Genomic DNA, 14,119 nt, shown 5'->3' with positions numbered 1-14,119 from the left:
AAGGAATGGATGGGGGAAGAGGAAAATGGGTGCCAAACTAATTTTTGCTTCAGTTTTTACAATGAGTGTCTCATTGTAAAGCTACATTTTCTTAGGGATTAAAAAAAAAGAAAAGACATAAATAACTTACTGTGTAGGTAATTAATTCTGGCTGGCATAGTAGTCATCTTAAGTTTATAAAAGGGACCGAGTAAGAAAGAGGAAGTCAGAAAGGTAAAAAACCAACCAACCAAAAATATGCAAGAGTAAAAAAAAAGTGCTAACTTTAAGACATAAATACACACAAAAGGCTTTTCAAAGCAGAAGGGGTTTTGTTTGGGTTTTTTGCTGTGTTTGGGTTTTTTGTTGTTGCATTTGCGGTTTTGTGGTGGGTTTTTTTGTTGTTTGTTTTCTGGGGTTTTTTTAAGGGAAAGCATTTGACAAACAGAAGCCTTGAACTATTCACAGCTCACTGAAGGCAGGGGGGTTGAAATGTTTTCCTATCTTACTCCATAAAAGCTACTCAGCTGTGACAAAGCAGAGATTCAAGGCTTCCACAAAGACATCTGTGTATAATGAAAGGGATTTGAGACAGTTTTTTTCAAGTATTTTTTCAAGATGGTACAACTCTCTCAAATTAGAGATATTCTGTGGTTTTAGCAATCTTACACTGAATTGTGTGAAAAGGATCTTTAGAAGTCTGATCTCTTTGCACAGGGAAACCCAAAACTAGACAACAACTCACATACAAACTTCCACTTGCTTGTTTTAGAATAACACGTTGAAAACAGTCCGGAGGTTTTGCAGTTTCTCACGCAGCTTCCTAAACCTCTCCAGGCTCCAAAATGAGACAAATCCCTTGACAACTAACCCACTCCCCTCACCCCAAACACACCCAAGACTTTCCAGTGCCTGAGCATGTGTGTGGCAGGGATTGTTGCAGTACCCTCCTCATCTGTGATGTGGAGCAGCACAGCTGTGGGAAGGCCAGAGAACTCGATGCTCTAACGGAGGGTCCTGACAAAGAGCTCCAGTGTCTGCCCTGTGTGTGGGGGGGTGATAATCCAGTAAAATTGGGAGGTTTTGTAGTGAGCCATTTTCAGGATCTCTGGATGAGGAAATGATAGAAAATAATAAAGCAAAAGAGGGGTGGATATGGGTGAAAAACGCAGTATTTCTGCAACTTTAAGGTGGAACCTGTGTGCCTGTTTGGGGCACAGTCCACGGTACTGGCCCCTTTGTAAGACTTGCTAATAGCTCCTGAGTTTACCACACAGCCACAAACCACTGCTCAGAAGTTACTGGATTTATCAAGTGAACACAAAGAACCCTAAGACATTTTCAAACTGCAGCTATTCAGGTGTGTAACTACCTAAGAAAAATGATCTGAGGCCTTATTTACTTATTAAATTACCTTTTATTCCTTTTTCTTTAGCAAATTATGGGAGAATCTGTTCACCAGGCAGTTTCTGCTTCAGCTGTGGTGCTTCCTGAACACACTTTAGTGAGGGCAGGGGAGCCTTGTCCTCAGAGATGTGAAGGAGGAGGAGGAATGTATTGGAAAGCAACTGAGGATCCCTGCATTTTTCACCTTGGTAATGGGGCTGCTAATATAGGGCAAGTCCTGGGTTACAGGAACACCATTTTCCTTGAGGAATTGATAACGTGACTAGCTATTTCTCTCCTAAATAACTGAGTTGGGCATAGTGAGCTGCCAGCTTCTAAGGGTGAGCTGTTTCCTCGTAGAGGGGAGGGTAAGAAAGCCTGAGCTGGCTCAGACCTGCAAGTGAAACAGCTTCAACCAACACCACAGTCACAAGGAGTTTGAAGGACAAAAAATCAATAAGAAGGATGAACTACTGCAGCCAATTCTGTAGAGAAAGCAGTTGCTGAAGTGGAAGTGAGGATGACGTACCTTTAGACTTTTTCATGCTCCCCGTTTCTGAAACACTTAATGAGCTCCCAGATATTTCTTCAGAGGTCTGGTCTAAGAGTGTGCTGGTGTCCCACTGCTGGCTGCCATTCTCCAAACCCCAGGCCTCATGGGTGCTTTGCTGTGGGTCGGTGTCAGGGACTCTTTCTGAAGCACCCAATGACTGCTTTTCATCAGAGGTGATTTTTGCAACAGCTTCCTCCACAGTGGGTGGATCTGCTTCCCTGCAGGAGCTGTCCATGGCTGCAGCATAGTCCATCATCAGTGAAGCTTCACTGTCCTGAGATAAAGAGGTCTGCCCAGTGGAAAGAAGAGACAACACTGACAAGTCATCCTCCTGGAGAAGAACAAGCCTCCCTGCAGGAGTTATTTTAACTCTTTACACTTGTATTGCTCAGGACCATCAGCAAATCCCTTGAAGCTTCCTTAGCTCTACTAAAGGAGAGGAGCATTTAGCAAAGTTTTAATCATGTTGTAAAGGCCAAAGGAGTGAAAAAAAGAATTAAGTAAATGCCTTCCACCTACCCCTGGCCCCACTACAAATAACAGGACTGCCTATATGTGCTGCTGTAATGAAGTGTCAGCATACAGAGAGAATCTTTTGGTCCTTTTAAGAAAATAAACATCAGAGCATTTCATCTTGTTTCCTTGTTTGCCCACCCTCTGGAACAGCGACCAGAGAACCAGAGTTTTTTCAAAGGGTTTTAACAGCTTTGAAAAATAAATAGAAAAATCTCTCATACTTTTTCTGTGCATTTTTCCTACATGGCTGAAACACACAGAAGGACTGATTATCCTCTCTTCTCACCTAAACTGATTTTCCCAAATCCCTAACACCACTCCTATCCAAGGACACTGTGCATTTCAGTGAGGCTGTCAAATCTAACAATCAGAACCCAACACCCTGATTTGGCTTAACTTGAAACAAGTTACAGAAATAACCTGGCACACAAAACTGGATTCTGCAGAGACAGAAGAAGCATGTTAACATTGCAGTCAGTGCAGAAAAGGCTTTACAGAACTAAGCATTAACTCTAAGTGTTGTTTTCTGCTCTACCTTGGACACCCCTGATATGATAATGGTGCTTTTCTTTCGAGGAGACTTCAGCTTCTGCTTCGCAGACTCGCTCAACTGCCGAATGGCTGCTTCTGCCACAGGGTCGGTGCCATTCAGTACCAGCAGCTCTGAGAAGAAAGGATTATTTCAGAGGGGAGAAGGAAGAACAGGAAAAAACAGAGCAGAGACAGGCAGAGTTTGTCCTTGACTTAAAATTCACAGAAATGGCATAAACACCACAAACGTCTTCCAATTCACCACCCGGCCATCAGGGCTTGTCCTTCCCTCCTGTCGCCCATTTTTGGAGAAAAGGTACTGAAGTGGCACTTACAACCCCTTTCCACAAGAACAAAGGAAGTTCTGGAAGCCTGGACAAAACATCCCATTATTTCAGTGCATTGCTGTCCTGTGGTGACAGTGGGGACATCATGAGTTACCACAGTCATGAAGAACTGTAGTTCTAACATGGCACAACGCTGGCACATGATGCTACTTCCTCAGGTAGTTTTTTTGTTATTTGGCTCCTTTTCCAGACACCCCCCCTCAGCATTTCCAGATTTGCTACGACAGTGTGATAGAATGGGGAAGGCAAAGTGGCTGCCTCCAAAACCTGTCAATTCTACCCCCTTTTCCTCTCCAACCACTGCACAGGAATATAAAATCTTCTGTGTAAAATGCTCTTTAGTGACAAACACAAGTTTATTTTTAAGCATGGCCCTTTCTGGCACCTAGGACACAGGTGCTTTGGGCACAGCAAATACACACTGATCAAATTCATCAAGCTCAGGAACAAACAAGGCTAAGAAAGTCAACAAGACAAAAATCCCCATGTTCAATTGCCTGAGGTGGACTTTTCTAGCAAGACTTTTAACAACAACAAAAGAACAGAGGCAGAAATAGCACCAGTGTTAAGTAAATTGAGCAGTGCCTTTTGTGACTGGGACATTACTGCAATGAAAGATGAGGCCTGGAATTTAGGTGTACGTGTGCACAAGGGGTGTGCATGTCTGCACACTCATCTCAAACCTTGACTTCTTCCATCTCCTCAGCCCCTGCATTAATTCTTATTGTTGTCATCACTCAGAATTATGGCACAGACACAGCATATTTCCAGAGTGCTTGCTGCTATTTTGCCATGATGTTTGTAATAACTTTTACCCGACCTACTGCCATACCAAAAGCTTCTTTGTATTTCTTTCATTTAGCTTTTGTTCTAATGAGTAATTCTTCCTGCAATAAACACTTCACAGAAATCCCCCTGCACTCCCAATAAGAACATTGTAACAATATGGAATAACCTGTCTCCAGATGGGTTTTCCAGTAAGTGTTTTGTGTCTTTAATACCATAAACACTCAAGAGAGTCAACTCAGAAGTCTTGCACTATCTTAACATTTCCCAAATTGATGTAGTAATACCACACTGCTTCATGGTATCTGAGTATTTCTTATCCTACAGATAGGAAAAGATCCAAGTGCTGTTACAGCTATTCATGGTTACTGCTTCTTGCCCTTCCCCATATTTGTTGGCCAACACATTTCTGTCTCTCAGAAACCTCCAGACTGTGCCAGGAGCAGTCCAGATCATCTCCAGATTGTCCCATCCCCACTCAGATCTGTACATAGCAAACTGAACTCCACCCCAGGTGCCCCTGGCAGCCACACTGGGTCACAGCTGTCACTGCTGCTGCCCACAGAGCCACTGAAAGGTTCAGTGGTGACCACACACAGGGCTGAAAAATATGCTGAAGATTTAGAGCTGCAACTTGAAAAGGTAAATTCCCCAGAGTCAAAATCAGGTCTGTATACAATTCAAAGTGAATTTATAATTAAAGTTATTGTCATGTCACCTGACACTCTGAAGGGACTTCAGCTGTATCCAGGTGACTTAGGAAGGTGGACAAACAGGCACAGCAACCCCAAGAAAGCCCAGTGGCAGAGCTAGGAAGAGGACTGAATCTTCCTTACGTCAGTCCAGCCTCTGCCTTCTCTTCAGACACAGGGGACTTAGAGGTACATGTCACAGAGTTTTAATTTAGTGCAGCATCCCCCATGCCTTTAAGAAAGGAGGCATCTTTCATTCAAAAGTAAGAGTAAAGACTTACTTTTGGCTTTTCTGCAGTCACCTCCCTGCTCCAAACCACAGCTCATTGTTATTTATTCAAAACCAGTAATTTAAATTGCCTATTAAAACCAGACTTTTACTGCAAGGCTGCCATACCCCAAACCACAGTGCTTTGTGACATAAACATCTCAGTGCTGCTGACAGGCAGCAGCTGTATGGGTTGGCTGTTATTTTAACAGGATCACATTTATCCCACGTGCAGAACAGAGAAATGTTCTGCTTAGCAGCTTCAAACATTTTTATTACCTGTATCTGAAGATGACAAAGTTTTGCTGACTGGAGCACCATGAGAGTGGAGGGCTTCAACAGTGATATCCTTTTCAGTCACCTTTACTTTAACTGGAGTTTTCACAGGAGAATCTGAGGACCAAGTTTTTTGGTTACTTGAACTGGTCAAGACATTTTTTATTACATTAATAAGAATTTATTGTACCAGTTCTGCCTGTTCAAATCATAAGTGTTTGAGAAAATTTTTAACAGAAATTCTCAACAACACATGTTCTGTGGCAAGCCTGACCCCAAAAGGCCATTGAAGTGTAAGAACTTATTGTTTTTTAAATTTCCTACTGTAATACATTAGACAACACCCACTTAAGTAGAAGATTTGCTTTAACAACTTAAAAGAACACAGATATTTGTGAGACTTCACACCAAGACTGTTCACAGCTTTTACTTCTATAATTTTCCCAAGAAATATTGGAAAATCTGCTCCTGGAGGACAGGCTGAGAAGTATTTTGTGACCAGGTTAACACCAACCTTCACCAGAGATGGTAATATGGATCAGGGTTAGAAGGCACAGGATGGTCTGTCATCAGCAAACCACTGAGAGTGATGTAACCAAAATCCAGGCCTTCTGCATTATCACACCATGGTGATGATCTACAGCATGTATTAGAAGAAGCATTAACTGTTCCTCTTGTAAGAAACAAGTTTTCATGAAAATTAAAAACCTGATTCTGGAGAATACGAACAAGAACCCCACCCCAACACATCAGAGCACTCTGGAAAACAGCGCCTTCCTGACATCCCACTCCCCAGTGCTTCTCCCAGTGCCCATGGATAAGCCTGGCAGGGAACACAGGAAGATCTGGACATGCTGACCTGTGCTCAGAGGGGATGATCTCCCTTCCAGACGAGGTTTGGTTCTCACAGCAGTGACAGTGGTGACCACGGTCCCACAGGGCATCACAGTGCGATCCTTTTCGATCTTGGTGGCCAGCACTGGAGAGGAGACCTGCCGTGCCTTCAGCTCACTGGGTTCTATAAAGGAGAACTAAGGAGACAGAAAAACACCACCTCAGAAGCCCAGTCAAGCAAGAAGGACACGATTTCTAGCTGATATTCCTTTAAGGTTTTTGCTGAGCCAAACTCAAGAGTCAATTCTTTTGATAAGACACAAATATTCTGCAAGCAGAACAGGCTGTTCTGATTCAGCCACAAGTCCAAAGCACGAGATGAGCATTCCCAAGCACTTCCTGAAAGTAAAAGATCCACCCCAAACCCAGCAGTACCTCTGCACTAATGGATCCCAGCCCGGGCCCTGGCTCCGAGCTGCTCTCCCTGGCCTCGCTGTGCAGTGCAAAGCTGTGCTGGCCAGAAGGCTGTTTCCTGAACAGGTCTAGAGGTACAGTCACCTTCCCAGAAAAAGGACCTGGAAGAATAAGATCAGCAAGGTCAGCCTACATCTAAGCTGTCAGGATGTGTAAGGGAGACAATATGGGAAGGGAGGAGGAAAATTCAGACAGATAATTGCAAGAATTGTTTCTACACCACGGGGCAGAGAAATGACATTTTACACCTTTCTTTCCATTTTACAACTATTCCTCAGCCTGGCCTAATACTGTGCAACAGGAAAGAATGGACCCATGAAATACTACTTATTTACTGTTGTTTCTGGCCATTATTTTTCCCCTTTACATGCAGAATGTTTAGGGAAAAAAGGAACAACTATTAGGTTCTTGGACAATCTCCATAACCAGTTTCTGCATCTTTCATTTCAGAGGACGATCTGGATTCCTGGTAAACTGGTGCATCACAACAATAGTGTTTCTTAATTTGAACTTTAGCAGAACTTCAGCAGTTCTCTTGCTCCTCCTCTGACTTATCAGCTCCACTAGACTGGAGCAAGCCGTTAGCAAAGGTACTGTACCATTTCAGAGATGAAATTCTAGTTCTCTGTGAAAAGTAGAATGTTTAAAAACAAGGAATTCCTACACTTCACTGGCCTTTTGTGGTCAGGTTACCACAGAACGTGTGCTGAGAATTTGTATTAAACAATTTTCTCAAACACTTGCAATTTGAACAGGCATAACAGGTATAATAAACTCTTGTATGTACCTGTATTATACAACTAGGGATCTACATTATATTCACATAACTCAGCTCTCTGCTTACTAATGTGATTCTGAGTCTTTTATTTAAATTTTTGGGAGAAGAACAGCTAAATTTGTATGGAGGGGCAGAGGGGGAGGAAGAGAATTGGCAGTGCAATCCACTGGGACCTTTTTTCTTCAGGAAACCAGGCTGAAAGTTACACTCTCAGTAGGATGTAGAACAATCTTGGTGTTTGATAGACTAAAGATGCTGAGGTACAGTCAAGACTAAACTCTGTGCAAGAAACAATACAAATTTCCTGACTCCATATAAATCCCACATTATTATTAAAAATAAAGAAGAGCATCCATATCAGAGGAATTTTTTAAAGCTTTCGCCTACATTTGACTTTCCAACCCCTCCAATAACCACAGATCATAAGCAAGGTATTGCACAACTTTGTATATCTAGATTATTAAAAATAATTCCAAACCAACAGAATCGAGTTGTAAAAATGTTTGAGCCCCTATGTTTTATATTTAATCCAACATAATCAGAACTGGAGTGTTTTACACCTGATTGTGATTTTTATACCTGAACTGTTAGGCAGTCTCTGGGACTTGAAAAGGAAAGATTTAGGATTAACCCACATGATTCCCCTTCAGCCAGAGAAAGAACTCAAAAGCTTAACTTGAAACCAAAAAGGTTCACAGTGGATCTGTTAGATGCTTAGAAGGCTGCAAAGTATAGGATTATCAGCACCTGGAAGACTCAGTGTGTTGACAATATTGAAAGAAACTCAAAGATTCTCCAACCCAGTGCATGACAGAGGCACCTGATCAGTGCATTCTCCTTCCATCTGTGACTACTGATGGATCTGAGTTCCTCTGTGGCCATCCAGAAATAAAGGAGGACTTACATCAACACTCAGCAAAGCTCACACACGCTGATCATGCAAAATAATTCAGTCTTAATACTTACTATCCAACTTTCCATCTTCTACTATTTGCAGTTGCAATGCTTTTGATTTGGCACTTAGTTCACTGTGAAGGAAATAAAACCATGTTAGGTTTTTGCAGGCCAAGCAGATTTTCCTTCCCACGTAGGTTTTCCCCTTTCCCCAGCTTTTCTCAGCCCTCTCCAAGCCAAACACTGCACCTTGCAGGTGGGTAAGACTGACTAAACAGATCACAGTCAGAAAACCGTGGCCTGGTTGCCTCCCTCACTGTTGCACAGGTTCAATTTGTTAAATTTCAGAGGCTTTTCTTCTCCCCAGTAGCTGACAAACGCTGCCCTCCAAGCTGAACATGGTTCCTAGTCTGACTGCTACACCACAACACTAAAAAGCTTTGTTTCTCCTGGCAGGATCAAATTTTTAAGTCAAGATGCTGGAACAGGTTCAATCAATATCCCTGTCAAAGCAGGAAAGTGTCCTGCAAAAACAGGACAGATCCAAGGAAACAAAAGTAGTTGCAGCTTTAAAGGAGAAGAGTCAGTATCACTTTTCCAAAATAGTACTCAAGGATGCTGCAAGCCAACCAGAACGAGTTTCTGTGGGACCAAACCCAGGTGAACTACTCTCAGAATTGCTATGTGGTACTTCCTGAGATGGACTAGAGAACAAATACAAAACCTTTCCTCTCACAGAGACAGTGAAGCAAACTGGGTAGCTACTGAGTAGCTCCAGTAAAACTTTATTTTATAACCTTCTCAGCAGGTGTTCTGCCAAAAACCCTGAGGGCATGCAAACATGTATTTCATTTTGCTATGTCTCTGTTTCAGGATGGTGTGATCCTGGCTGCAGACACCCCACCTCCATTCGATGCTGTGGGACATCATCTATGCAGCAGATTTTAAGTTTTTCTCTGCCACTCCCACCCTTCCTGCACCTCAAAAGTTGGAAAGGAGCACCTTGATGGTACTACTGCTGCTTTGCCATGAAGCTGAAGCAGAGCCTGACATGGTGGTCAGTACAATGGTGTTCACAGTGGAGGATATTTTTGGCTCTGAAGAAAGGAGAGGGCAGAGGAGTGTGTGTGTGTGAACTTGAAGAAGTTCTAAAAACCCTGCCAAAATCCTAACCATTTATTTGTAAAAGCCCCCAAGCTTACCTCATGCACTTCTGAAAAGCAGTGTAGAAACCCCAGCACTAATCCTAGTGTCAAGAGCAAATTCCAGTCAAGTTAATCACATCCTGCCTGCCCTCTCTCAGCCCTTTCAGTTGGAAAAGGGTATTATTCTTACAAACTTCCTGTCCAAAACTGCTGGGAACTTGTCTGCTCTGAAACATTGAACAGGGGTGCTGTTCCACCAACAGATGGCTGAAGTGAATCACAGACCCACTGGCTGAAGCGCTTTGTGATACTTCAGAAAAGAAAGTTCATCAGTGACTCCCCCCCTTCCCAAACTCATGCATCACAGAAGCCATTGTTGCTCTGCTGTCAGAAAGTGAAAATGAAAACAGTTTTAGAACTGCTCACTTTTGACCTTATTTACAGCAGCTCTGTGAATCACAGAACACCGTGTAGGCTGCCCAAAGGCTGCCCAAAAGTCCCTTTTTTTGTTCTACAGGAGAAAGAAAATCTAGTTAAGTTTTACACTCGCTTTTTAGTTATACCCACCATCCTTTTAGATGGTCAATTGTTTTTGCACATTTGCTTCTTCCACTCAGGGGAGAGAATGGAGACACATTCGATTCCCTTCAATGCAGTTTTCACAGTAAAGTGACTTCAAAACCCTGCTAACACTTCTTTTTTGGCACTGTAGGAAAGCATGAGGTGATTTATTATGCTTGAGACTGCTGTCATGTACTAGAATCATGTATCTACCATGGAACATCTAGAGACCTGTATCTCATATCCAGGCAGAGGGTAATTAGATATCCTGAAGTTCCAACCAGCTCCAGATTTCTCTGAGGCCACACAGAGAAATACCAAGAACAGACCTGTTTCAAAATGCCATTCTTCTCTCACCGCAGTTCAAGTAAAAAAAAAGGTGCTTTAGTGTAAAAGTACTGTCAGTAGGCAAGTTACTTACAAGATAAACTCCTCCTTCCAAAAGGGATGTGCAGCATTTTTGGCTACAGAGCTGGAAAACTTCTGCATAGGGTCATTCAACTGAACTATACACACAAGGTCTGTGCTGCCTGTAAGGGCAAGAAAAATCTAGTTATTCATGCTCCATCACCAAGAGGCCACTTACTGAACAGAAACCCCTTTCCTTGCACAGTGCACCTTTAAACAGGCTTTTGCAGACGCTTTCTCACTCTCCCAGAGAACAAATGCCTTCCCCTGGTTTGCACACTGAGGACATTCATGGCAAAGGTCAATATTGCATCACTGTTGTCTTATGAACTGTCCTACAGACTGTGAAACGTGACAGCCCAACTTAAATCCTGCCATGAAGCAACCAAGTGCAGGCATAAAACAATCCAAAAAGATGGGGAGACAAAGAAACAGTGAGCAGGTGATGTTGTGGGTGTGAGGCAGGGAGGGAGTAAAGCTGCTTTCAGCTGTTTTTAAAAAAACAGAAGTTTTCTAAGTTCCTCCTGGCCACAGTCACAGTAGTTTATTTGGACACAAAAATAAGCTTTTTCTGCTGGCAAGTGACTGATGACAGCAGTGCTAATTCACAATGGCTTGTGCACTGTGGTTTTTAACAAGTTTTAAAGCACTGCTGCAGACTTATCTCTGCCTTGATCTTGGAATTTGATAGCGTTGCAAATTGGCATATTAGGAGTAGTTATACTGCTGCTCCAAGGGGAAACAGTTTGCCAGATCTGTTCCTCTTAAAACAGTTTCTTTAATATGGCTTTCACAGCATCAGAAATAATTCAGACCCAGACTTCCAAAGGATCAAGGAAAGCCACGAAAAGCTCAGTACTGACTGTGTGCAAAGGAAACAAAAGATGCTGCCCCCAGTACTCCAGAAGAATCTGGGTTTGTATTTGCTATCAGCAGCTCTCAGTTATCCTCTGGGGATGCTCTGGGGCCGTGGCTCAGCCCTGTCTCAGGCAGAGAGGCAGCCTGGGCCTGGCAAGGTGATTAGAGGAGACATAGGACTGTGTACACACAGCTTATTTGGGATCCAAGATGACCCCAGAGTAAGCAGCTGAGCTGCTTTCACAGCAGGCTGAGCCTGAGCTCATGAACCTGGGCTGGTTTCTGCTCACCCAGCCATGTGTCTCTGCAGCCTGGTCCTGCCAGGCCAGGGACTCTGCACAGCCCTGCCTGGAACCACACCTGAGCCACACACTGACTGTATCCAACAGGGTATTGCAGTTTTTCTGCCCTGGACACCCTGCTGTGAACAATTAACTACTTCTTCCTTACCAGCAGAAATCACTTTCGCCCTAAATGATTCCCTGTGGACCATGTAGTACAAAATCTAGGGTGATCTTTGTTTACATACATAAACTAAGGAGATAAAAACAGGCACAGCCTATAAGCAGAGACCAGTTCTGCTACTGGGTGTTCACCAGCTGAACTAAGGTATCTACAGGAGAGCTACGAGCTCCTATAAACCCTGTCAGCATCCATCAGTCAGCCATGGTTTCATCAGACAAGCTGCCCCTCCCCAGCCCCCTGTGTACCTGTGCAGGTTACCCTGCAATACTGCACACCCTCATGGAGCCTGAATTCCAGCAGGGTAATTCATTATTGCAAGGGAAGGCCAGGAAAAGGGAAGGGAATATTAATTAAAAGTCAGCAAGTTACATCCAGAAGCCAGCACCTTTCCAGCTGTGCAGGATTCCCACTGGATTTCAAATGTACCAGTTAAAGCCTATTATGAAGCTTTATTTCTCATACTCACTTCCAAATATTTATACTCCAGGAGCTGCTGGAGAAACAGCAAAAATCCCTCCATCTCCTGTTAGAATAGCAAATGGGGATTTTGCCTCCCAACATCTGTGCTCCCAGAACAGAGCACAGGAATTGTCTCTTCTTCTTCTCATTTTTAGGCAAGGTGCAGAGGTTCTCAGAAGGCGAATCTTCTGTTCTATGCACCATATGCACATAAAGGTATCTCATCTCATGACTTTTAAAGGCAGGCAAAATGACCCAATCTTCTGGAAAGTTTAGTTTGCACTATAAAACTGTAGAGTAATAGCAAACCATAGAATGGTTTGGGTTGGAAGGGACCTTAAAGATCATTTCATTCCAAATCCCCTGCCGTGGGCTGAGACACTTTCCACTAGACAGGGTTGCAGTTGCCAGAATAGTTTTATTTATATAGGACATTTCACAGCCCAGAGTTCCAGAACTGCTTTAAAAATAATTTGTTTTTTTAAAAAAAAAAAGCTCTGCAGAGATTTTTAGGGGAATCACTTCCAGCCAGGATGAGGGAAGCAGCATTATGCAAGACTCTAGGGCAGAAACCTATTACATCTAACTGAAAAAAGGAGAACAGCAAGTAGGATGTATTTATCCAAAACTAGTGCCTTGCCCAGTTTAGCAGCCACAAGCTTCCATTAAAAATACTGTTACAGAATTGTTTAGTGGCCATAAATAACAGAGCCTCCAATCTGTATTTCCACTGACAGAACCTGAAATGTGCCTGCTCATGCCTCAATCAGTGACAGAGACGTGCCTGCACTTGGAGAAGTCTGAATACTTGCAAGACAGGCCTGGTGCTGCTTTCCAAACCCAGCACGAACTTCACTAGGCAGTGACCTCTTTTTTGGCTTCATTCTCCACTTGCAAGAGGAACCTTCTTCCTTTACCTGCAGAGGTACTTCATCAGGAGGAAATATCCCTGACAACCAAAGATCACTTTTGAGGAGTTTCTAATACAGGAGGAAAGTTTTAGATGAATCTGCAAATCACTCAAATGTAAAGAAAAATGCCTGTAAAAATAAGGTAACACTGAATCAAGCCAATGTCATTGCCAGCAGCTAATGGAGAGTTGGATTTGAGCCCCTCATCTTGGGTACAGCCAAAGTGAGAACTTTCAGAAATTAAGACTAAAATCCAGAAAATAATCAGCCAACTTTATACATGTGGTCATTTCAATCTGTTTTCAGCAATGATGGATTTCTGTACAAAAAGAACAAGATGTTTAAATACTCAAATAAACTAAAATATACATTAAGTGAGCACTGGCACAGGGTGCCCAGAGAAGCTGTGGCTGCCCCATCCTTGGCAGTGTCCAAGGCCAGGCTGGATGGGGCTTTGAGCAACCTGGGACAGTGGAAGGTGTCCCTGCCCATGGCAGGGGGTGGAATGAGATGAACTTTAAGGTCCCTTCCAACCCAAACAACTCCGTGATTCTATGACTTTATGAAGTCTATTTCTCAGAACACAGCAATTTCTTAAACCTTTTGAGAGTAGGCTGTAACCCAGAACTTCCACATTATCTCACCTGAAAGCAAAGTAAAAATACCCACCCCAGCCCTGCCTGAAATGGAGCAGCACCACCTGGGCTGTGTTACCTGCAGCACGGAGATCACCCAGCTTCACCGCGATGTTCCTCACCAGCAGCTTGAGGTCATGAGCCCTTGGAGGTTTGGGAGGACTTGTGCCCTGAGGGAGAAGGCTCGTGTTCTGTGCATTCTGCAAAAGGCAACCAGGACAAGGGGCACTGTGCACATGCAAACACCAAATCCTTGTGTCACACTGACACAGGGAAGCAGAGCTGGGCTGTAACACCAACAAGGAGCCGCTCGGGAAGTGTGGCCACAGAGCCTCCACTGCCACGGGCTATGTTCTTCTAAAC

At 43.4% G+C, this 14,119-nt stretch overlaps 1 protein-coding gene across 1 annotated transcript in view; it reads right to left on the bottom strand.

Moving 5' to 3' along the window:
- C2CD2 (C2 calcium dependent domain containing 2) overlaps nt 1-14,119 on the bottom strand; it is a 32,007-nt gene that overhangs the window by 3,167 nt on the left and 14,721 nt on the right. Inside the window, exons 6-13 of the mRNA XM_082279480.1 lie at nt 13,836-13,956; nt 10,442-10,550; nt 8,387-8,448; nt 6,604-6,743; nt 6,194-6,365; nt 5,338-5,451; nt 2,970-3,097; nt 1,895-2,207 (exon numbers count right to left, since the gene is read on the bottom strand). Coding sequence (XP_082135606.1) covers nt 1,895-2,207; nt 2,970-3,097; nt 5,338-5,451; nt 6,194-6,365; nt 6,604-6,743; nt 8,387-8,448; nt 10,442-10,550; nt 13,836-13,956 — 1,159 coding nt within the window. The remainder of the gene's footprint in view (nt 1-1,894; nt 2,208-2,969; nt 3,098-5,337; nt 5,452-6,193; nt 6,366-6,603; nt 6,744-8,386; nt 8,449-10,441; nt 10,551-13,835; nt 13,957-14,119) is intronic.

This window comes from Coloeus monedula (assembly GCF_965178545.1).
Source record: "Coloeus monedula genome assembly, chromosome: 3".
NCBI lineage: Eukaryota > Metazoa > Chordata > Aves > Passeriformes > Corvidae > Coloeus > Coloeus monedula.
The sequence above is the reverse complement of the archived record's forward strand: the minus strand, read 5'-3'. Positions and strand labels throughout refer to the sequence as shown.